The 25,227-nt window shown below is 43.7% G+C and overlaps 4 protein-coding genes across 4 annotated transcripts; 3 read left to right on the top strand and 1 right to left on the bottom strand.

The window, feature by feature from the left end:
* The first annotated feature begins 550 nt into the window (after positions 1-550).
* Positions 551-4,545, top strand: LOC120809588 (MOB kinase activator 2). The gene is made up of 5 exons (XM_040163503.2): positions 551-973; positions 2,574-2,713; positions 2,813-2,909; positions 3,255-3,379; positions 3,472-4,545. The coding sequence occupies exons 1-5, from the start codon at positions 891-893 to the stop codon at positions 3,708-3,710; spliced, it is 684 nt and encodes a 227-aa protein (XP_040019437.1). The 5' UTR covers positions 551-890; the 3' UTR covers positions 3,711-4,545.
* A 2,809-nt stretch (positions 4,546-7,354) lies between these two features.
* On the top strand, positions 7,355-13,295 carry LOC120809791 (uncharacterized). Its single transcript, XM_040163869.2, has 2 exons — positions 7,355-7,735; positions 11,314-13,295. The coding sequence occupies exons 1-2, from the start codon at positions 7,632-7,634 to the stop codon at positions 11,723-11,725; spliced, it is 516 nt and encodes a 171-aa protein (XP_040019803.2). The 5' UTR covers positions 7,355-7,631; the 3' UTR covers positions 11,726-13,295.
* Positions 13,296-14,764: 1,469 nt separating this feature from the next.
* On the top strand, positions 14,765-17,943 carry miox (myo-inositol oxygenase). Its single transcript, XM_040163867.2, has 10 exons — positions 14,765-15,120; positions 15,255-15,335; positions 15,787-15,867; positions 16,146-16,308; positions 16,383-16,450; positions 16,679-16,788; positions 16,968-17,035; positions 17,113-17,162; positions 17,272-17,384; positions 17,468-17,943. Exons 1-10 carry the CDS (start codon positions 15,103-15,105, stop codon positions 17,574-17,576), a joined length of 861 nt encoding a protein of 286 aa, XP_040019801.2. The 5' UTR covers positions 14,765-15,102; the 3' UTR covers positions 17,577-17,943.
* Positions 17,892-25,078, bottom strand: lmf2a (lipase maturation factor 2a). The gene is made up of 14 exons (XM_078082532.1): positions 24,608-25,078; positions 23,815-24,068; positions 23,704-23,732; positions 23,312-23,505; positions 22,956-23,134; positions 22,642-22,780; positions 22,203-22,331; positions 21,999-22,104; positions 21,819-21,915; positions 21,560-21,742; positions 21,277-21,445; positions 20,264-20,375; positions 18,861-18,969; positions 17,892-18,761 (listed from the first exon to the last, which is right to left on the bottom strand). The coding sequence occupies exons 1-14, from the start codon at positions 24,699-24,701 to the stop codon at positions 18,351-18,353; spliced, it is 2,205 nt and encodes a 734-aa protein (XP_077938658.1). The 5' UTR covers positions 24,702-25,078; the 3' UTR covers positions 17,892-18,350.
* Positions 25,079-25,227: the final 149 nt, after the last annotated feature.

The raw sequence follows: 25,227 nt of genomic DNA, 5'->3' as shown, positions 1-25,227 counted from the left end.
GGAGTGGGATCCCTCCTCTGACGTTCTCCCTAAGGTTTCTTCCCTTTTTTCCCTCTTGGAAGGGTTTTTTCATTTTTTGGGGAGTTTTTCCTGTGCCGATGGTGGGTTTTGGGACAGAGGATGTTGTATGTGTACAGACTGTAAAGCTCTCTGAGGCAAATTTGTAATTTGCGATCTTGGGCTATACAAAATAAAATGAATTGAAAATAAATATATATATATATATATATATAAAATCATATTTACAGGTCATTTAATATATATATATATATATATATATATATATGCCCTTCCCCTGTGGGTGTGTGTTGTCACTTGGCTCGGACACAGTGTGTATGTCATCACATTCCTCTGAAGTTAAGCACAGATTCCCACACGCTGCAGCTTCTCTGCTTTACTTCTCAACCTTCGTCCACTGCCACAGAGGAAAAATGAAAAACACCATTTAGTTTGTTTCCTGCCTGCTATCTCTGCAGAGAACGGACAGTGTGTGTGCAGTGGGTGGAGTTTGGTACTTTTAATGAGTTGTGGAGAAACCTGCCTGTCTGCCCAGAGCGGGGAGAGGAGGAGCCTGTGGGGCGTGGGACTCGAGACAAAGGAGACATATACTCACTGACACTAGATCACTACAGCAAAAGGACAAGCACAGGAGGACAATCCTCAACTCCTTGGAAGACTTTATCATTTTTTCTTTTTTGTGTGTGTGTTTTGGAAAACTTCTTTTTTGTGTTTGTCAGCTGTGTGGATCAATGTGTGAGTTGCAGGATGCTTGTGCTGTAGCAGCTGTTCCCATACGCTGTCTGTAGCCTGTAGTAAGTGTATGGGTTAGTATGGTGAGGATGGAAAATTGGGGCTGGGACAACAGACACCTCTGCTCCTAGCTTCACGCCATGGGGGGTTGCCATAGTTACCCCTCGGCTAGGAAGTCAGACAGTCAGAGCCTTCAGCCTTCTGGCATCCGCAGTGAAAAACTGTAAGTTGTTTTCCTTTTTCTCCGAAATGTCTTCATCAGCATTACACTCGTGTTTCAGCTTCCATCTGGAAATACGTTTACGGCCTTTTCTGTTCCGTCTTTCTATAGTCGCCTCCATGCAGTCTTGTACTCTGAACGTAAAGGCACCGTGTTGTTATAGTAATGGATCGGGTAGAGTCAACACGAGTGGAAAGCTGGCCACACATGGTTTACTCAGGAATGTTCTCCAGATAAGGCTGTGTGTGTGTGCGTGCGTGCGTGTGTGTGCGTGTGTGTTACATATTTGTCTGATGGCATCAGTTAAGGTGGATTCCTTGAACACCGGCAACACATGTTGAGAAGTAGTTTGAGATATTTTCGGATATGAAAGTGTTGGGTACACAAAGTGGGGGGTGACGGTTGAATTTCGAACCCGGGCCAGAACGGGAGGGATCGAGCTACCCGGACGCCCTGTAGCAACTGTGTTTTCAGCTGAATCTGCTTGGCAAACATTTGCTCTTGGACGCAGCTGTATGGTTCGGCTTACTGTTCTCAAACATCTCTTCCCTGCTGTCCGAAGGGTGTGTTTACACACAAACACAACGCTACAAGTAACTCCGGGTTCATTGTGCTTGTGCGTTGACAACTGGCAGCCCAGAAGTGGTAATGGAGTTAATGCCGTGAACCTGAACAAAACAGGATGTTAACAAAAGTACTTCCCGTGGAAATTAGAGAAGCTAGACCAGGCTTTCCCCTACTGTAACTTTTGCGTAGCTAATATTTACATTCCTCTCTGTCACTATTCCTCCCTCTCTACCTCATCTGGCCTTTTAGTTTGCACAATGGCCGGCTGTTTAGACCAATATACTAATTCTTCCTGCCCATACGCATATTCAAACCAGGGTGAAGCCTCATAAAGAGCACAGTGTTTCCCTTATCGCGGTGGGCAAGGTCACACCGGGGGAAACTCTCAGCTGTTCTGTCTGTAGACGTTTAAACTGTCGACACACGGCAACTGTGGCAGCTGCCTGATTTGTCTGCACACTTAAAACATTCACTTGCACTGAAAGCTGTCTTCGGACGGAAGAAACGAAGCGGGGCCCTCGTGATCGTCATCCTCACAGTGCTGCCTGGTCACCTTTGCATGAGAGTCAAATCGTGCTGCCGAGTTGGACTTTCCATACAATGGGACCTAATTCAAGCCCTGCACTCACTTCTGTAATTGTAACAAGTTTATCAGGTACTACCTGTAGCTTATCAGCTGGTATAGGAACTGCTGTCAGAGAGCCAACAGGCCTCAGCATTCGGCTTTGAGCTTTATCACAAACAAAGTTGGTCCTTTCAGTAATTTTCTTTGCAGCACTGACCACAGTGGGCTTCATTATCAGTAATGACTCCGGCTTTAAATTGACTGCCTTCATTAAATTTACTGCTGGTTTATTGGCCGTACAGCTCTGCAGTTGCAGCACTGTTTTTGTGTGTGTGTGTGTGTGTAAAAACCACGTTATCTGCTGACTGCAGCAAGGGTAATAATCCAGTGACCTATTGATTGTTTTACACCGCGATACTTTGTCTTTTTCTTTCTGTCTGCTTCATTAACGCTGGGCCGTCTTCCCCCTAGGGGAATTAATAACAATAATCTGGGAGAGCGTCCGTATTTGCAGCAGCAGTTTTTGTGCAAGCAGATCCCCCACACGGACATGCTCGCCCTCTCTGCGCTGCCGCCTGGCGTCGACAAGGCCGAGTGGCTTGCCAGCAACAGTGAGTGAACCACGTTAAACGACCCCTTTTCTCCACACAGCACACAAGCACGGATGGGGAAATTGTGGAAAGTGTCATTTTTCTGTCGATCTCTTTCAGCTGTGGCCTTTTTCAAGCACATAAACCTGTTCTCCAGCGCGCTGTCCGAGTTCTGCACACCCAGCACCTGCCCCACGGCCTGTGGACCGGGCAACACGTAAGAAACCCAGCGCCGTCTTATTGCAGATTCTTTCCCTCAGGTATTATTTTAAGTAAATGGGAGGTTTTTTATTTGAATTCTAGAGCGAGTGATGGGTTTTGGGAAGTGAAAATGTGAAAAAAAAAAAAACATTGTTAAAACACTTTGGAGACTCCAGAGGAAGTGATGTTGTTTAAGTCTGTTTCGGTTGTGGCTGAAGACGATGCATTTAAAAACTGAAATGGGGTTAAAATGTGGGTAACATATATCTCTGGGTTCCTTTTTGACAATGGGAACACAATGTTTCTTTATAAGGCTGAACATAATTACTGTGTGTGTGTGTGTGTGTGTGTGTGTGTTCAGGGTTTATGTTTGGACTGATGACCACGGCAGGAAGCTAAAGTGCTCTGCTCCGCTTTACTTTGACTATGCCATGTCATACATTCAGGAGCTACTGACTGATGAGGACGTATTCCCCACTAAAGCGGGTAAAAGGCTCCTCACCAACGTTGCATTGTTCTTCATCACGGTCCCTGGTCCATTCACAGCCATAATCTCTTCACTCTTCTTTTCTTCCCAGGTTCAGCCTTTCCAACAGGCTTTATCTTTCTGGTCCAGAAGGTGTTTTTGCTGTTCTTCAGAACTCTGGCTCACATTTACTGGTGTCATTACAGAGAGACGCTGGCGCTCGGCCTGCACCCACATCTCAACACACTCTTTGCACACCTCACACTCTTCTGCCGGCAGCACGCGCTGCTGGAGGCGGAGGACACTGAGCCGTTGCAGGACCTCATCGCAGCGCTGAGACAGCAGGCCTGAACCAAACGGAGCACGCGTACATTGTACACTCGCATTTTCAGCAGTTATACATACTTGTTTTATCTTGATTCCAAGTTAAAGTGTCTCTCGCCACTCTGGGCCACAATTCAAATGCATGGATTTTTTTTTTTTTTACTGGATACTGTGAATGAACAGTATTTGGGACTATAAGTTATCTGTTATGGTTAAAAAAGAAGCAGTACATCAGACCCGAAAAGCCGCGTCTCGCTCTAGTTGTATGTAGTTGTCGTCGGTTATTGTGATACTGTGTGAATCTGTGATATTGCATTTTAACACTGGTGCAGTATTATTATATTTAGTTACGGACAAGATCTTCAAGGTCATTGATGTCTTACAACAATGGGTAACACACAATTAAAAAAAAAAAAAAAAGCATTAGTCAATGTAAACGTGGCATTATTCCATGTTGAATAAGAAAAAACCCTTTTTGAGGTTTTATGTCGATACAAATTAGATTGAACTTGACTGCATCTATGTGGAAAGTAGATTCTGTGCTCTGTACTAAGCATGTGTGAAGGACCATTTTCTGTATCTATGTATATATTTCTTTTTTTCTTTTTTAAAGATATATCCTCTCAATTATCTGTAATATTCTATCTCATGTGTTTTTTTTCTCGGTCTGGCAGTAACCGCCGATGTTGTAAATTCAGTGAGAGGGCAGCAGCACCTCCTGCTGCCAACACAGGAAAGCAGCGTCCATCGTTTTTTAACCTAGTCAGCTACAGTGTGTATATGGTACGCTGCAGTCTGAAGGCATAATGATTGTTTTTTTGGCCTCGGCCTATTGTATTTGAAATAAAACCATGACAATCCATCCAAGCATTGCAGCTCCTTTCCTTAGCGTCAGATAATTCAAACAGCTCTTATCATGGTGGCCACTTGCACTTACACAGGTAGGAACCTTCCTCAGCAAACTGGACACTTCGACTCCTGCCGCACACTTCGCCTGCTGTTCCATATTAACACTCACCAGAAATCTTAAAGATGGGAAGTTAGCACTTACTTCATCCCTTTGTCACCTTCTCATTTCAAATCTTGGACGAGCCAAACGACGAGAAAATGTCAAAATACTTAACTTTATTCCTGAAGATGGAAGAACGTTTTAATTGCCCAAGACCTCCTTTTACTACTGCATCCGTTATGAGAGCAAACTAATGGGTTGCAGCAGGTCTGTTTAATCTGCCAGATCCACGAGTTCCAGCTCCCATTTTTGCAAACTACACCCCATGAAGGTGTCCTTGAGTAGCCGTTGTTGAATCCTTGCCTCTGGGCCACTTCGGCCTCCCTCTGAAGTGTTACCGAAGAGTGACAGCTCAATTGAGGTTTTCAAACTGAGGCCAACTGGGGGGAAGAGACTCGTTTTAAGGCTTTACTGCCTCAATGTAAAAGGGGAGGTAGAACTCTTCTGTGTCACTCTTGTTAATGTAGGTTCCCTTCGTTTAATGCCTTAAAGCTGCCGTGTAGATGTTAGTGTCGTATGAATTTGAAAATCACAGCAGAAAAATGGCACAGTATAAAAAGTCATGAGTCATAAAATACAATAATGAATGTGACAAATAATACTAATCGCTTTGTTATAAAAGAAAACACTGTCATAGTATATTATTTTACAAAAACAAATAATCTGGTATGTCACAAACAAAAACAAAATGTCACTAAGAGAAGTTATGAAAACTATTTGATGAAAAGTGCCATACTAAATGTCAAACTGGCCAAGTACTGAAAAAAACAGTACTAAAAGGTGCCTTAAAATCATTGTATAGTTTGCAGTATTGCATAAAGATATCGGAGTTGTATACAATAATTGGATTTATTTTGCTCTCGTATATCATAGTAGGGTTTGCCATAACATATTCTCCCCTTTTTCACCTATGGGGTGAGTCAATGCATTGAAAAGTTTCAACACTTTTTGCTATATTTTGTAATCGGAAAAACTAAAGCCCTGCCAAAGCATCTTTGTCTGCTACTAGATCGGGGGGGCGGAGAAAGGATGAGTCTGGATAGCGTGGACACGCAGGCACACTCTCACACGCTCCGACAGGCCATGATGGATCACACGCTAGGATAGATAGGAGGCGTATTAGTGCACATGTTGGACGGAGTCGAGGCTCACGGTGTTGGAAACTGAGCTTACGAGGTATCACTGCAAAACTGCTGAGTCACAGACAAGCAGACACACACACACACACACACACACACACACACACACACACACACACACACACACACACACACACACACACACACACACAACTCTTTAATTAAGGCCTGAAGCAGCCTCAACATACAGAGCAGCTTTTAATCAAGTTCAGACTCTGAGCTTATCATCTGTGTCCTCACAAAAAAAAAAAAAAAAAAAGAGTAGTTTTTCTACGAGGGAAAATGAGAATAGGATCACTGCAAGCTGAGCCAGATTGCCTTTCTGAGTAATTTCCTTTACCTCTTTGGATGTTTGTAATTCAAGGGACATCGTGACAAGCATGAACCTGTTAACTCAAATATATCAATTTCACTGCACACAGAACATTTAATAACTAATGCAAGATTACACATGTATACCGCAGGATCCAGTGGTTCGAATAAAGCTTCGGTTTCCAACCTTATAATTGAAGCAAAGCCATCTCACAAAGCCACTTTTCATATACTTCTGTGCTGTAAGCATTTTAAACAAACACAGATTCTTAACCTCTTTCAAAATATCTTACCTTCTGGAGTACAAGTAGAACATAAACGCCTGAATAGCTCGAAAGAAATAAAGCAAAGAAAAAAATACATAATCCAAAAACGTTATGTGATGTATTTTTAGGTGGGCTGGGCAACTATATTAATTCATACACTACCTTTGTGCCCAGAAGTGATCACTCTATATTTGCTTTTATAAAGATTGAATTATTGTGCTGGCTTGTAAAGATAAATGTCAGTTTTTGCGGGTTAATTTGTCAAATGTTACAAGAAAATGTCCTGCTCGTATATGTGACTAGATTGGCAAAGCTCTTACTGAGCAGATCAGACATAACGTGTGACTCAACAGGAGACTTCAGTGCTCTTACGTTTTAAACTGTCAACATGCATCTGATCTCTTTTCAAAACGAACCGAGCTCTCAAGTTGTCAATTTAACAAAAGCGACAGAAGCCCAAAATACAGAAAAACTGAGTCAGACAGCAAAAATACTTCACTGATCCTCTTGTTCATAATCAGTAAATTTAGGTTGTGAAAAATATTCATACATAAAAATACAGCAGAGAAAGGTAGAAATAAAACTACAAAGCATCCTTTAAAAATGTCTTAAAAATTGAAAAACTGCCTTCCTAAGCTTGTCTCTACATGATAAAAAGCTATTTCAATATCACCTCTTTTGGTTAAAGAGGGGTTCAGTAGTTCATGTCTATGTGGGCCAAGCTCACAAACAGCAGCTCCCTGTGGAAAAAGAAAAAGAAAACCCATCAACACGTAAACAGTCACGGTGACCACGACCTCACATCGAAAAAACGAATCAAATATGGGGGGGAAAGAGCGCAGAAACATGAGAATACTCATTAAAGGTGAGGCTGTGGCGATTAAAGGGCACACAATAAGCCTCCCTCCTCCCTCCATCAGGCTGGGTGAGTGAGGGAGCAGCTTCCAGTCGCTGCCGGTCTGCGCCCCGAACGACCTCCTGCGCTTTAACCGCGTGGATCCCGGTGTTTTCGTGCGCAAAAGACGCGGCGGACACACGGCGGACGATGGCGTCTGTTCGCGCGTGCGCGCTGCAAACTACTTATTGAAATAACGGACAATCCAACGACCCAAGAAAGCTTCGTTTTAACAAAACCCCCAAAACAAAACAAAACCCCCCACTTATATCGGACTTTTGCGATCCGCCGCCAGGCCGCCGGACCAGGCGTCTCCGCCGCGCCGCCATGCGCGCGCTGCTGTCGGCGTGGATGTGGCTGCTGCTCGGTCTGCTGCCTCCGGAGGTCCAGTCCCGGGCTTCCACGCTGCAGAGTCTCACCCACAGACAGAGGTACCACCGCCTCAGCCCACATCCACACGCTGCACGAGTAGTTGAAGGAGCAAAAACAACAGCTTCTATGTTGCTCGCTGTGGAAACGTGTGATTTCAGTCAGTTATTAAAGAGCAAATGAAAGGAAATGGTTTCATGCTTATTCGATATTCTGTTTAATGAATGGGTGATATTATAGAAGGATATACCAATCTTTTGCCTTTGGCCGACTACGAGTATTTAGTCGAACTAAGTAGAATATGAAGCCAAATTAATTACGTTCAGACTGAGGCCTGTAATTAATTTGACTTTGGCACACGCACTGAGTATGAAAAACCTCAACCAAAGCATAAAACTCTTCATGAAATTATGAAAACCATCTTCTGGTGAAGGTGCCGCAACCGGAGAGCATTAAACGTCTGTGTCTTGCCTTGTGGCAGTAATTAATGTGAGAAAAAGGTCTAACAGCAGGATGAGGCAACTGCTCTCAGCAGCAGGAGGTGATGCCGAGGTGAAGGTGATCTAGTGGGATTCGGTAGATGCACAAAGACACCAAGGGGCCCAGCAGCAACCAGGCCAAACTCGAAGTACGTAGACTACAATGACACACTGCACGCGCAGCGGTTGAAACAGTCTATTTATTTCATTTTTTGAATTTCTCTTTTCGTTATTTGTTTATTTACTCATTTGCTATGTTTGAAGCTGCTTGTGCGTATGGCTGGATGTGAAATGGAGATCTTGAGCAGTCTTTGGACTCATGCGTCAGTCCTTTATTTCCCTGTGGCCTCGTACTTTTTATAACATTTTACTCCCATATCATCAGCATGCCTGTAAATATCAGGTTATGTTGGGTATTTAGTGGAAAGCAAAAGAGAATCAAGATAATTTAATACATTAATATAATTTGAGGAAAATAGCAATTTATGTATTATTCATCTCTTCCCAATTTCTCAAGTTGACCACCTGAATAGGTACGCTTTATTTGAATTTATTTTAACCTAAAAAAAAAGCTGAAGGTTTAAAGGGTTGGTGCTCAGTAGTCGACACAAAGTCCCTGGCTAAAGATGAAGAGGCCAGAGGACCTCATAATATTGCCGCCAGCACTATTACTACTAAAAATTAAAGTACACAGATAGAAAAATGCAAGGATCCTGTTTTAATTTAGAAAAGACAGGGAAATAATAATAATACAGAAATAACGAGTAGACCCATCAACAATAACTATAAAACAGCGAGGATCGGTTAGGGGCAAAAAGCTTTCTTTGTGCGAAGTATTTTTGAGGAGTTACATCAGGAGACTGTGTCTCTCTCTCTGTGTGTGTGTGTGTGTGTGTGTGTGTGTGTGTGTGTGTGTGTGAGAGAGAAAGAACCCCATGCTGAGCTCTGACTTAAGGAATGTTGAAGAAGCTCCTTTTGCCCCCAGACTCTCCACTTGTTCTCAGACTGGACAACAATACAACACACACACGCGCGCACACACATACATACGCGCACACAGTAAGAATGAGGTCCAAATAGTGAGTGGAGGCAGAAAAGTACAGAAGTGGGTTCCCCTCAGCTCATAGAGAAGTGTTATTCATCCTGTGCAACTTAGATTCATAATGAAGTGTCTTGATCGAAGTAACGGGTACGAAGTTTGCACAGACGTGAGTGACATGGTGATCCCCTGACTTCATATCTAGCGCCACAATGAGGTTCACAGTTTGCTGTGAATTAAATAATCCAACAATGACTGCATGATTTTTTTTGTGATATCTACGTTGTTCTTTACAATACTTTTGCTCACAAGCGAGTACCTGCAAAATAAATATTCAAAACTGTAAACCATCAATATTCTCCTCAGTACTTTGTGGTTATTACCAGGTGTTAGCATGTAAACTAAGAACACGGTGAGTGCTGCACCTGCTAAACATCAGCATGTTAGCCGCGCCGTTGTTAGCATGTTAGCATTTAAAAGCCCCGCTGTGTCAAAGTACAACCTTACAGAATCACGTTGATATAGAATCCCTCTGACACAGACACACGCGTGTGTTGTAGCAAGCAGTTCAGCTGCCTACATTTCCTGATACATTCTCTCCAGAGACAACGTCTCCAAGCCCACGTCAGGCATTTGCTTTGTTTTTGGTTTTTTTGTAGGAGAGAGAATAGTGGTGGGAAAGTGCAGCTGAGCATGTAGATTATACATTGCAGGCTGGTTTGTATCTATGTGAGGATGGCAGTCAGGTGTCGCCTCCATGTTTGTATCCACTAGTGCCCTACTGACCACCATCAGGCCTGTGTGCATGTGTGTTGGCAGTGTCAGCTCAAGGTGTCCTGCCAGAATACTGATTAGAATACCAACTAGGATTAGTTACGGGATAAAGATCATCTGGTATTATGGCCCTAACAAACGAACACAAACATTATCTCGCTTTTGAATGGTGTGTGTGTGTGTGTGTGCATGTTGTACATACGCACAATATATTCCAATTGAAATATATTCTATTAATTTCAGTCAGCAGTGAAAATGTAATGAATGAACCGATCAACCTAAGTTGTTATTGTTGTGAGTTTGTCTAGCCGTCCCTAAACACTTGGTACAAGCTGTAAAGCACCAAGCAATCTTTGTCCCCTGCTACTTTACATGATCTATACTAAAGATTGTGTAATTTCATGGCCAAACAGACCGGCCCTCTCTAGTGGCTGACCTCTTGAGCGTCTGAGAAAGAAGGAGGGATGAATGAAAAACGTATTGTGACGACACTGGAAAAAAAGGTTGGCTTGGAGAGCAGCAAGGTGAGAAGAAAGCAGCACTTCCCTCACACTCGAGAGGAGTGGTGTTGTAAGGAGCCTCTTACCACCTTCTACTGGAAGGAACTGGAAACTTTAACTTATTTTAAGGTCATATTTTACAGTTCTTCTAAAATGTCAATGATTGTTGAAATAAAGACATGCAAAAGTAACAGCTTGTCACTCTTTAACTGTGTTTATGTAAGTCATCGGACATGTGTTTATTTGCTATGTTACCAATTCTATTTGTATGAAACTCCTTCTCAGACAATAACCATGTGACCATGCGTTGTGCGCATTTGGAAGTATTTTTTTATAAAAGCTGTATTGTGAATTTAATAAAACTTAAACTTAAATCTTAACTGCTCAGACGTTTATACGCAAGCTTGAGGTGTTTATTGACGATATAAAGAAAAGAAGCTCTTTGCTTTTGATGCTACATGGCTTATGAAAACAATTAGGGTTGTATTGGCCAAGATTACTTTTCTTTTTTTTCCAGATTGCAATCTCTACTTGTCTAACCTGTCTAGTCCATATAGCTATGCTAGTGAGCTCGCCTAATCGTATATAAAATCACTCATTCTGTGTATCGCTGCTTCAAAATAAAGGGTGGTTGAGTACACTGGACATTCTGCTGTGCAAGCCGGACGTCCTGTGAGGCATTTCTTCTTGTTTTAGCGATTCACTTTAACTGCAGCCGACAAATACACGACTGTCCACAGTCGTCTGAACAGGAGGTGTGTGTGCGTGTGTGTGTGTGTGTTTGTCATACTGCTTTTGCATTGCATCTAAACATTTCCTCTCTCTTTCTCCATTTCATTGTATCTCAGGTATAGTTCGCCCAGAACATCAAAATGCCCAAAGTCTGCAAACGCCGCCATCATGATGCCCACTCCATCTGATCTGTCTGTTGCCGTTGACAACCACATCACCGAGGGAGACACGCGTATCATCTGGAGGGCCCTGCTGCACAAAGAGCCCCCGCCAAGGCTGTCCGGCGCGTTGCTCGACCGGAGAGACAGCGTGCTGTGGGAAGCGACGGTCCAGCGCCGTGGCTCACGAGGTCGTCGCCACGCCAACGGTGGCGGCGGGAGGGGTCACAGCCATCTAATGAGGGTGGGGTGTGTTCTAGGCACCTGTCAGGTTCACAACCTCAGCCACCGTCTCTACCAGCTAGTTGGACAGAGTGGAAGGGAAGACTCGTCCCCCATTAACCCACGCAGTCCTCACAGCTACGGATAATGAGTCTACTAATGCCTTTATTGTCAAATGTTCAGTTTAAAAAAAACGTTCAACTTCCTACTTATGTTAGAAAACACCATTGTCTTACTATGTTAATATATCATTTATATAACCTTCATTTTATCCCCAAACACATTTGCTTTTCCAATTTTGTACTTTACGGTGTACAGACCTCTTCAAAGAGACAGAGTTAGTCCTCGATTTAGCATCTGATCTCAGCTGCCGTAGAAACCGTATAATCACTCTCATGATTAATAAATTGACCGCCCGGATCTGGAAATAAAAAAAATCCTGGGTTAGTAGAAAAAAAGTGTCCCTGAGCAAGACACCTAACCCCTAATTGCTCCCCGGGCAAAATGTAAAAGCCATGGGTTTGAAGTGTAATGTAAGTCGCTTTGGATAAAAGCGTCAGCTAAATGACCTGTAATGTAAAATATCTGTCAAACTGCCAATATCAATCACAGCATGCAGGGAACTCACAGGAGGACCCAGAGTCACAGGACAGAGAGCCCATGATCATTGCTTTGCACTTTGAATCGGCGCCTCAAGATTTTGCCAAAGGTTTGTACGGCAGCTTGCTGCATAAACTGCCACCAACATTTGACATGTGCTCACTTTTGAGATCCCCTCGACTGGTGGCTGGTTTTAAACATTTAACGTACAGGAAACATTACGTTTCTTTCGCCATCCGTCTCTGACGTAGTGATAAAACCACGTTTTCAGATTGCATGTTAGGATTCTGGTGAGTACAACAGTGGATGCAATAATCTACTCTACAAAAATGAATTGTAATAAACTGAAATTTAACTTACAGCTGTTTAACAGTTCCATGTAGGGTGCAGTGAATATAGTCATAGGTGCTTTGTTATTATACTATATATCTAAACAAGGAAACTGAATGGGAGAAGCCTCTTTTGTGCTGGCCCACCTGACTAATGTAAACTACCGTCATCAGTGTTGATCCTGCTGATCTGAACCTACTGGAGCACAGCGCCGATCCACCACGTCTCCTTAAATGACCTCCATCTCCAAACAAGTAGCTTTACTTCAGCTCAAACAGAAACCTAGAATAACCAGCATTTAAACCACATTAAGCCTTCCCCCAAAAGCCCACAGAGAACACAATTAGCCGGAATAACCACTAGTCTTAATCCGTGATCCGTCTGGATCGTATCTTAACAAGGACAACTTTAATGTTCAGTGTAAGCTGTTAATCTATGACGCATCTTTTTGATTTGTGCCACTATTGGGTCCATTTTTAGACGTAATTTCCTTTGTATTGCCTTTCACCTCTCTAAAACATTCATCACTGTGAAAGTTCATTATCAAAGTGTTATTTAAAGCTTTATAATCTTCTGTTTTTCTGTGTGTATCAGTTCATGTATCATGTTTAGAAGGAATATGTTATTTAACTTAAGACCATTTAGCTGTAAATGTCCCACTTTACTAAATACTTGTGTGAGCGCTCTTTCAAGGTACAAGTGTCTTTTTGTACAAAATATGTGTTGCTTTCATCTAAAACGTAGTTGCAGCATTGTGTATTAAAACGCCAATAAAACCTTCACATGTATTTTTTCTGTCTAAAAGAGTGTGACCATTTTTAATTTTAAACTTTACATAGGTTATGTTTGGTTATGTGCCTCACACCATGTTAATAAAACCAATTATTAATCTAGGCAGCTACTGTACATACACACACACACACACACAAACACATACACACGTGAGAGTGAGAGTAAAGGTTAACAAAGGTTAAAAAAGTAAAAAACAGCATCTGGTTTATGAAATGAATACACACCTTTCTGCAACATAATGGAGGAAAGAACGCTAACTTGGTAAGCAAATCATTTTACGTAAATAGTAAATATTCTACTGCAGGAAAGATGGTATTTTCATATAACCAGACTGTTTATGCAGGGCACAATCATTTTGTGTCATGATCAGTCATGATGACATTTTTTTTTTTTCAATATATATATATATCTTATAAAAAATATTAACCGCGACCAACTCAGGTTTGTTGAAATTCAGCTCTTCACCCGCTTAGAAAATTGCCATTCTAACCATGATGCACATTTAAACATCAAATAGGAAATGAAAATCCTGTTGACGTTTAATCAGTTCCAAAAAATATCCGTTCCTTGTGTACACAGATGCACTCTGCAGCGAGTGAATGCCAGCTTACGTTATGTTCAAAACGTTGGTTCTCTGAACAGGACACGTTAGCGTTGCCCGTTTTTGCATCGTTTTTGCATGGCTCTTGTTCCACATGTAAATGGTAAATGGACTGCACTTGTACAGCTTTTCTAGTCTTCTGGCCACTCAAAGCTCTTTAACACTACATGACATCATTCATCCATTCACACACTGATGACAGGAGAACCAGACACAGTGACACCTGCACATCAGCAACTAACATTCACACACTGTAGTCGCAGCTACAGGAGCAATGTTGGGTTTAGTGTCTTGCCCAAGGACACAACGACATGCAGGTTAGCAGAGCCTGGGATCAAACCGACAACCCTCTGACGACCGACTGTGGATGTAACCGTGTAAACACTTCATTTATGTATTCACTCCACTTAAAGCTTTAAGCATGAAACCAAGCCAACCAACCACAATTAAAGAATTGGAAAATTGGGGAAATAGAAGAAGACTCAAGGCTATGTAAATATTTATTGAAGCGTTCCATTTCCAGGTACTCACTATTGATCTTTAAAGTGGAACACGGCATGCCTTGTCAACGGAGAGCTGGTTCACCAGCGTTCACCAACGTTAGACATTTAGAACTTTAGGACACATGCACTTTTGTCTCTCCCTATATTATTTGCTGTTCTTTAATTGACAATTTCAATATTTGGGTAATGACATTTTAGTTTAACATTTTTTTTTATAATGGCTGTTTTACACTCTTCACTCTATGTTTGGATGTTTTTAACAGCTTTAATCAATTTAATTGCACTTTGAAAAACCTTATTGTTGAGATATGCTATACAAATAAAATTGCCTTGCTCTGCCTTCCCTGTTAATGATTAAAGTCTCGTCTCAAAACTTGAACTGTCCCCAAACCATTGCGGTCACGAATCCTCACATTTCTATAATTTTTAAACCCCGAGAACAAACACAGAAGTCCTGAGTCATCCTACGTCAGCGAACAGTTGATGAATGTTTGAAAACAGACACACAGACGCACACAGCGCACGCACACACGTATGAGGGGCACTGGGGTTAAAGTGAGACCCGACGTTAGTGTACACTAAATGTGAGCTGACGTTGCAGGTCAAACGCACTGCAGTTTAAACCAGCAGGATATATAGAGAGAGAGAGGGAGGTGGAACGAAAACGCCACAGCACTGAATTCTCCTCATCTTCCAGCAATGCGTGTCATCAACATTGTAAGTCTGGCTTTAATACGTTAAAAAAAGCTAGGCTTTCACAAAAAAAAGATCTATTGAAACTACTTTTAAAATGGCTTAATACTTATTCTGTTGTATTTACATGTCATTTATCGTTGAAAATGCTGTTGCAGGGTCCAGACCCATCTTTGGCATATCGGCCAGATTTGGATATAAATAAAACTAAAGAGAAAGACGACTACAGAAACTTTGAGGTAAGCATTCAAAGCTCCTCTTTGGACATTGACACTTACCGCCGGAACTCTGAACGAGTTACTGACAGACTGACAGGACCACTTGTTTCTGCTAATGAGAGAATGAAGGAAAGGATCTTAACATTACATTTGGTAGACTCTGAAAAACGTTTTTCAAAAAAACAATGCATTTTGGGATGTGATCTGTGATTTTCCTTCGTTCTTATAATATAACACTGGAGCTTTGAGGGATATATTGCTTTTGAAAAGAATATTGCACAGATGAGCTAAATGTATTTGTGGGTAAGTGCAAAAGTGCCACAATTGAAGTTCAGCATTTGATACAATGTAGCTGCTGAACTTTTCACTTATTTGTTCTATATGATGCAAAAAGAAACTTCACAGCTTTCAATCGTGATTGAAGGTGAAGGAGGGTGTTATCATATCGTGTGTGTGTGTGTGTGTGTTTCAGAGTGGAAGTCTGATCGACCGCGTGTTCAACACATACAAGCTTATGCACACCAATCAGACTTTGGACTTTGTGAAGAAAAAGGTTTGTAAATCAGAAGGAAAAACGGCAAATCAAAATGAATCGTGCAGTGTGTCAGTGCTGAAAGCACTGTTATGTAAGGTATTTGGGGGAGGTGGAGGAGGAGGGGGGGCGGTTTCTTTGTATTTTGTGGATCTCCGTGTTGCTCCAGATGAGCGAGTGACTGTGTCACACTGAGCAAACAAAAGCCATCCAACAGAAACCTTTGCTTTGGTTTGATGGGTATTCGGGAGCTCTCCTTGAATGTTAGAGTAACGCTGAGCCTCTCACTCACCTCAAAGCACTCCGAATGGGCCGGCTGCAACCACAAAAGCATGACGATGATGGACGCCGTCATGTCTCTGGACCAGATGGTGGACGAGTCCGACCCAGACGTGGACTTCCCAAACTCTTTCCACGCCTTCCAGACCGCTGAAGGCATCCGCCAGGCACACCCAGACAACGGTACCGCACAGGGAGAGACAGTAAAACACGCATTGTGTGAAAGCACACAGATGAACAAGCATTTGTTTTCACAGAATTGTTCCAGTTGGTGGGTCTGATCCATGATGTTGGGAAGGCAATGGCTCTTTGGGGAGAACAACAGGTAGACAACACGGTTACATCAGCATGCCTGAACTACGAACATTACTAAGAAATATGATTTACTTCCTTCCACATGGGCTTAAACTAAGTACTTTTCTTTCACTTCTTCTGAATATTTCTTTCTTTCCACTATCGTAATTCTCACTTCTAAGACTCCTCTTCGATCATTTTAGCCTATTTAACCACGGTGTGTTTCTCAGAGCAAACTTTGAGTACGTACGCTTTGCAGTGGGCTGTAACAGGCGACACCTTCCCAGTGGGCTGCAAGATTCAAAACTCTGTCGTGTTCCGAAACAACACCTTCCTGGATAACCCTGATGAGAAAAATCCAAAATACAAGTTAGTATTTTCACGTCAGTCTGTGGATAATTATTTCAGTTTAAGTTTTCCTACTTTCGGAACACTTTTTCTGTCATGTTTTGCATTCCACAGTGGGAATAAAACAAATAGTTTGCCTCTGTGTAGTCGGATTGAAGTAATCTCTCCTCTAATAGAAGTACTTTTCTCACCCTCCTTAGCACAGAATACGGGATCTACGAACCAAACTGTGGGCTCGACAAAGTCTTGATGTCCTGGGGCCATGACGGTACGACGCGCCGTTACACAAACAGGTGCCCGTTTAGCTGGTATGCTGTACCTGAACTCTCGCTCTGTTGTCTTCAGAGTATCTCTACAGAGTTTTGAAGTTCAACAACTGCTCCATCCCAGAGCAGGTCAGTAGATGATGCCATTCAAAAAACGCTGGTCAATCAAAAGTTAGAACGCATGGATTTTCTCTTACTACGCGAGCTCATTTGTGGATCACTTCCTGTCTCCCTTTAGGGGCTGTACATGATTCGCTTCCATTCGTTCTACCCCTGGCACACCAGCGGAGACTACATGCACCTGTGCAACGCCAACGACCTGCGCATGCTGCCCTGGGTCCAAGAGTTCAAGTGAGCATCTTCCGCTTTCAGGTGCAAACGATTACTGCTCCGCGCTTCGACGTGAAGCTGCATCTCATGTCTTTTTCCGACAGCAAATTTGACTTGTACACCAAGACCACGGAGATGCCCGAGATCGACACGCTGAAGCTGTATTACCAGTCTCTGATCGACAAGTACTGTCCTGGAACACTGAAGTGGTGAAACGGACAACACTGGATTCAACAGCGACAGCATATAGAAACAAAGTTGGATTAGTCTCCTTCTGCTGGTCCTTTGTAATAATAGTAATAGTCTGTGTTGTTGCATATACAGGACTAATCATCTAAGAACTTATTTAAATTATAGATAGAACTTGTGATTGTAATAATAGTCTGTATGGTTGTATATACATATGACTAATCTACAAAATAACTTAACATGACAGATATAACTTGTGATTGATCGTTAAACTACTCAAGCTAATAGAATTAGATAACTTTAAATTGTTACATATTTCAAAGAAAATTCAGAAATGCGTTTCTATTTTATTGTACTTTATTGTGATAAAAAAAAAAAAGTAAAAATATTACATCGATGGGTTTACTTTTTAACCAACAAAAACAAAAAAGTAAAAGCAGATTTGTTTTAGTTCAGTACATACAGCAAGAGGTGAGGAAAGAAACTAATGAAAAAGCATAAAACCCACAACGCTCTGAATAGGCAAAACTTGCAAAAAGCCGTCTTCAACACAGTTCACTCTTTTTCAAAGTGATTCGATTGGCTGAGTAGATTGATTGATTACAGTCAAGTGATTCCTGTAAAAACGAAATGCTGCAAGGTGTAGGTGGGAGAAGGTAAATAACAAATATATACACAAAGAAAATTCTTTGGACAATTGATAATATTTCATTAAGGACAGTGGTGATAGCTTTCTTTTTTTGTATGGGTTTACCTGAATCTTTTCAAAACCTTCTCCTCCACCTCCTCCTCCTGTGCCTAGTCCTTTTCGTCATCAGCAACAGTGTTTTTCGCACCACCGTGGCCCTCCTCCCCCTCATCTTCACTGCAGTCTCCATTTTCTTCTTCTTCTTCTTCTTCTTCCTCGTCCTCGTCCTCGTCCTCTTCCTCTTCCTCGTCCTCCTCCTCCTCAGTCTGCTGATCATTGGCCTTCCCAGAATGGTCACCAGAGCCGCCGGTGTCATTTTCCCCCACGGCCTCCTGAGTGAGCGGTCTCCTTTCTGGGTGTTTGTTCCGGTTTTGTAACGCCTGGAGTAGACACAGGGTGGCGCTGCCGGCGATGAGGGTCCAGATTAGTACGTCTGTAGGAACGCCTCTGGCCTGAGAGCGCACCCACCTCACCGCTTTAGCAACAGCCGTGTGGGACTTACGACGCGGAGCCGATTTGTCCTACAGAGAAATAAAAGACGAAAGTAAATCAATATTTGAAAGGGGAAACATCCTCCACTTGTTTTTGCTCATAATCAATTATAAGTCTTTAATATTTACCTTGAGTCCATACTGATTGAGCATGCTCTCCAGGAAGGCGTTGCCCAGGTGCACTGTAGGATAGAACTCCTCATCATAAACCCTCCTCCACCAACGCTCCGGATAGGACCTGTCGACAGGACGGCAAATATCCTGATGTTTGACTAATAATTAATAACAAGACTCTCTAAACTAAACTCACTTGGATATGGATATAACCGCTGAAATAAAATCATGTTAGTCTCAGTTTTTGCCATTTGAATGAGGTGGTAATGTCTTAAGACAGCGATTCCCAAAGTGAAGGTACTGCAGGTGGGCCGCGAGAGGTCATTTACAATAAATAAAGTTTTTTAATTTTTAATTTTTAAAAGTTTGAAATTAATATAAAAATATTTATGATGGGGCACATTAGGTATGTGAAACATTAGTTGATGAAGCACAAACAATTTAAACGGACAGATTAATAAAACAATAAGGCTCTCGCTCGAAACGGCTGCTCTTGTCCGCCTGTCGTAGTTCAACAAACTTGGCGCCCTCTTGTAGTATTAAAGCCAATATACCGCATTTTCCGCACTCCAAAGCGCTTTTAAAAGCCTTTAATTTCCTCAAAAAACGACAGTGCCGTATAATCTGGAGCGCCTTATATATATATGGATCAATTGGTTAATCGGTTGATCCATACTGGTTATACACGGCGCTCAAGGCGCTCTGCCAAACATGCCAAAGCTACGACGGCAAGATGCTGAGCGGCGCTCAAGCGCGTGAGATATGGAGCTTGTTTCAGGGCGTGTCGGAGAAGCTGTCGTTCTCGCCGAGCACTTCATGAGAGTAAAGAGCGAGAGACGGCGCCCTTTTATCTACAGTAGCTGAACCATCTAAACGGGGAAAATAAGTAATTCTAAAAGCAGCCGAAGATTTAAGGCGTGGATGGCGAGGGGGGGCGGCGGAAGCGGACGCACCTCGCAGCATCGATCAGACCCTGAAAGCACCGCCTCCACCTTATTGTCAGAAAGAACAACAGCGAGCGCGTAGAAAACTCCTTCGAGCGCGAGCAGAGATTCTCCTCACGAGCAACAAAGTTCACGTTTCGCAAGCGAGCAAATACCTCGCCGAGACGAACTTTTGCTCGCGGATGTTTGATTTTGGTTAAATTCTTAAGGTCATTTAATCATTATGTTTTGATCAGAGTTGTGATTAAAGGTTTGGGTGGGCCGCGAAAGATTTTCAGATTTCAAATTAGGCCGCGGCATTCTTCAGTTTGGGAACCGCTGAATTAAGAGCTTAAGTGCACACAGCCAACAAGTCAGATGTCTGCATGGAAACAGACAGACAGACAGACAGACAGACAGACAGACAGACAGACAGACAGACAGACAGACAGACAGACAGACAGACAGACAGACAGACAGACAGAGAGCACTGACCCGTCAGCCTTTGGTTCGGTGAACCAGTATCTGTAGCGGTGGGCTCGGAGGTAGGCGGGTGGCTGCTGGTGGAACGGATACTGAGACACGTCTGTCTGGATCAACTCGATCACTGTAGAACATAAAGCAAAGCGTCCAGCGATCTGGTTGTACTTAAAAAAACAAAAACAACAATACCTCGTTTTCAATGGAGATTTAACACGATCATTTGGGGGCAGAAAACATTTTCTCTGCTTAGTGAGTGAGTTAAAAGTTTAGGTACCCGAAGCCCTGGTCCAAGATTGAGTCTTAGTCTCACGCTAACGTCACATCACAGATACTAAGCCATGTTAACTTTTGTTTTCATCAAAGTGAAGTTGGCGCCACTGTGCAAGTGGGTGCTTGTTTCTGTATTCTTTCCTTCTAGTACCACTAGAGGTCCCCTAATAGAATTATTAGTAATCAAAGTATTTCAGTGCAAACAGTGAGAAAATGTTATTTAACCCGTTTCCTGGGGTCGATTTTATTACTACAGTTGGTCTTTGGAGTCATTGGAAAGAGGAAATGGGCCAGCCACTGTCTGCCTGGTGATTGGCTGAACCTTCTGTCACTCTTTCCAATGAGAGTCAGCAGTAAAGTGACGTTTTTTCTATTTAGAAAGGACTTCAGTGACGTTCTTTACTCTTTTTTTCAATGGGTAACTACTTAAGAGCTCTGCTATAAGTAAAGCTATGCAACAGCTACACTAAACTCTCAGAGCCATTATTGTTTTGTGACTTGTAGGACCCCTCAGCTCCGCCTTAAGCTGCCTTCAGCTCCTCACAGGACGTTGATACGTTCCACGCTCTGGCTGACTGGAAACAAACACATCACTTGAGGTATATTTTTTAATTGAGTCAGATTTTCACGTCACAAGCGATCCTGTGAGCGTGTTGTTTTCCCCCCCATTTGATTCTGTGTTGACTCGTCATTTAGGGCAAAAGGTGGCAGAAAACGGTTAGAACAATAAGGTTTAGCACTTCGAGGCGGCGTACCATCGGTCTTTCCCTGCAGGAGTCTGTACATGAGGCTGGTGAACCACGGAGCCTGGGTCTGATCCCCGAGCGCAGCAAACCACATTTGCCAGTCCAACCTGGGCTGGTGAGGTGTCACCACGGCAGGAGACGCACTTAGGTTGCCTGGCTTATACATGAACTCGATCTCCTAAAAGCAGTGAAAAGAAACACATACAGTAGCGTGCAGTCACAAGTTGTGCAGCGTGTTTATAAATACAAACATTTAGATCGTCTAGGATCTTTTTTTTTTCTTCCCCCTCACCGTCCACGAGACTTGGTCGTTGCTTCCCTCGATGACGACCTCCGGCCGTCCCCCGACCCCGGTCATCCTTCTGAACAGGCCATACGAATTGACCAGCTGGTAGCGATCCACCAGCTCATAAGCCCGACGCACTCCGGGCCACAACCTGGCATTAGAGTCATACTCGATGTAGGTGAAGGGCACCTGGGAACAAAAGGACAGTCGGCACACAGAGTGACAGCTGGAGGATATGAACTTGAAATCAATACTGGACACCCACCAGGCTGATGGTGAACATGGCAGCGGTGGCAGTGGCGAACACGGCCCACTGCAAAGTTCCCCAAAACCTCTTCAGGAAACCGGAGACACACGCGCACCTAGAGAAACGTCACGTAGGCCACGTTTGAACGATAGGAGAGAATGCAACGTGATCCAGCCGCCACACAGGAGGGAGTCCTACCTGAACATGGCGGTCACCATCTCCCAGGTAAGAGAGAGGACCGCGATCCAGATGCAGGGGATGGTGACAGTCTTGAGAAACTGGTTAAACTGGTGGTATGTGAATGCTGAAAGGGCACAGATGTAGACAATGCACTTCAAAATGCCATTGTTTCTATGGAAATAGATGTACACACAACACACACACACACACACACACAATTACCTGTCCTGGACGAGATGCCGTTATTTGTTGTATTCGGCTTAAGGTCAAAGCATACGATCGTTCCGAGGATCATGAGAGACCAGACTGCGACCTCCAGCAGGTAACACAACCAGCACCTCAGCTTGGAGTCTGAGCAGATCAGAGAGAGATGATGCTCCACTGAGGGAACTTTGGCAGGATGGACATACAACTACGGCCCAAATTGAAGCTTATGTGCGTTCTTCTGTAGGTAGGATTCAGATTTATCCTTTATTGATGTGAAGGTGAGTGTTTAATATCCTCACGTCCGCTGATGACAAATACATTTCAACATGCATGGGAATCTATGACATAGAGGTCTATAGAATGGACTAAAGACACGTGTTGGGTCTCCCTAAATTATAATTCACCTTATAATCAAATGTCCAAATCCAATGTACCCAGAAAACGTTTATCTCACCCGTGTTGCTGATCTTGTCTGCCTTGCGTAGCCAGAAGTTGACGTGCTGGTCGTCCAGAAGCGAGAGACACAGGGCTAACGTCAGCAGGTTGAAGAAATTGTAGTTGCCAGTCAAAATGATGAGAACTTGAAGCAACACCTACACAATAAACAACACAAAATCAATACATTTCATCAGCTGCAAACAACCAGGCAGGTATTTGAGAAGGGTGACATGTGATCATTTTTTTACTAAAACACAACCCTTTACGTAAAGGCCACCCTTTCTATTACACTTGCTAATTGTAGATTTCAGAGCCTAAAATCCTTCCCACCTGCAGGTAAAACGCCCCGAGCCGGAGTCTGCGCAGCGGGCTGAAGAAAAGCAGAGGTGCAGCGATCTCAATCACCAAGGTCCCCACCACACTCAGCTTCTGCCACCACACGGGCAACTGGTGGGCATACCAGGCCAGCTGGGTGGGGATACACTGAGTCTCATAGTGGTACGTCAGAGCTGTTAAATACAACAGTGAGAAAGGAATGTTGGAAAATAGACACTCACAAAAGTAAATGCAAGACCACAAACAGCACTGATGTCCGTTGCTGTGGCTGAAATGTCACACAAAAGGTCTTAATTTCAGGGATTTGCAACTTCAACACAAACAAACCCCTATAAAAATGTCATACATACCCGTGAGGCCCCACCACGTGGGACAACGAGAGGTGAGTTTCACCACGCCAGAGGCAAACATGAGCCTGAAGAGCAACCAGCGGAGCAGCCAGAACGTCACACGATCATGCTCTCTGACCCCTCGTGACCCTCTGATCAACGTCAGAGGGGCGACCAGGATACAAAGGAAGCCAACCTCCAGAAGCAAGTTGTCCCTGGACAGAAAGAGCAGCAGGAAAAAAAAATTATCAGTAGAAAGTTCCAAGCGAGGCACAGAGAAAGAGGGAAATGGAACCAGGGTAGTGATAATAGTTTGTTGGGGTCTATGGTGTTGTTGCAAAGACAACAATTATTTAACTGTAACACCTGACTGGGGATGAGAAACAGGCAAACAACCTTTTACATCAACTCACCATTGGAAGTAGAGAAAAACCTGGCCCACCTGAAATGCAAAACCACAGAGAGAAAGGTCACCAGACAGGAACTACAGCACCCCCCCCTCCAAAAAAAGTACCGAACCCCACCTGGAACATGGACAGGTACAAGGCCCAGAGGCAGAAGAACACCACGCTGTCCCGGAGGGCCTCCAGCAGCACGGCGGCGAGGCTGAGCGCTGCGCCGACGAGGCACAGCAGCTCCATGGCGGTGTGCGTGTCCACGCCGAGCTGAGGTCCCAGCCACAGCAGGGTGGGAGAGGACAGCAGCAGTTCCCCCACAGACTTACCGCTGTATCGCAGCTGCCATCGGGCGGGCAGCAGCCCGTCGTTACCGTAGAGGCCTGGAGATGGGGACGATAATGAACACGCAACTTGTATTTCATTTGCATCATTTATGACACACATGAAGGCGGTTGGTGATTCCTTTAAGGTTGGGACCAACATTGTACATGACATGCATTTGAATCCAGTGGGAGTCTGTCATGGAGTAACTGATTTTAAGTTGTAGAATGTGGAAAATATGGCTTAAAATTAGTGTCTTTTGCAAAATGTATGTGCCGAAATGCACGTGTGGCAAATACAATTCTTTAAAAGCCCCTGGGCGAGGGGCTTCTGCTCGGTTAGTGACAATAAAGCGACTTTTAACAGTTGGAGAGAGAGCGCGGGGGGTTGTGGGTACTGTAGTACAATACATTACTAGCGGTTAGCTAATGAAGTTAGCCCCGGGAAAAAAAACGTCATTTTCACCACAGGAAAAGACACACACACACACACACACACACACAGCGGCCAAGTTTCCAGCTAGCAAGCTAACACACGGCAGCGGTAAACGAAGTGGGCTCGCACGCAGTTAGCCCGAGTGGTTCCCGGCTCCTTTCACCTGGAATCTGCGCGTAGAGAGACACGAAAGCAGCCAGGTAGACCACCGCCATGCTCCAGAGGAACATGCGGCGCGGCTGGATGATTTCCCCCATGTCTGGGCCGAGATGCTGGGGGTCGGGACAGCCGCTGCCTGCTCCTGTAGCGGCCGGAGGAAGAGGAGGAAGGGGGGGGGGGTGATTAAAAGTGTAGCCCGGAGACACGTAACGTGAGCGCGGAAGAAGTTCACCCCGACGCCTCCGAACGGCGCTGCAGTTATTTCAACGATTGAGGCGGCATTAACGTGGCAGCGGCTGAAACAAGTTCAGACTCGACTGGCTGGTTTGTTCGTTTGCGGTCTTCGAGCCTGAAACCCTCCGGGATCCAACTGACTTCCGCCGCTAAATGGCTCGGTTTGAATTCCGTTGAAGGCTCAACATGGGACCCGCACTTTGCCGCCACACGTTACGTCACCATGACAACGTTCCAAGATGATTTACAACCGAGTGCATTTATTTGATGTTATTATTTTTACTCTGTGGTTCGAACGTCTGTCAGCCTCCTTTCTCATAAAATTATAACATTGTAAATAATATTTTGTCACAAACGCCTTGATGACTAAAATAAAATTTCATTAATGAA

This window comes from Gasterosteus aculeatus, chromosome X (assembly GCF_964276395.1).
Source record: "Gasterosteus aculeatus chromosome X, fGasAcu3.hap1.1, whole genome shotgun sequence".
Taxonomy (NCBI): domain Eukaryota; kingdom Metazoa; phylum Chordata; class Actinopteri; order Perciformes; family Gasterosteidae; genus Gasterosteus; species Gasterosteus aculeatus.
The sequence above is the reverse complement of the archived record's forward strand: the minus strand, read 5'-3'. Positions and strand labels throughout refer to the sequence as shown.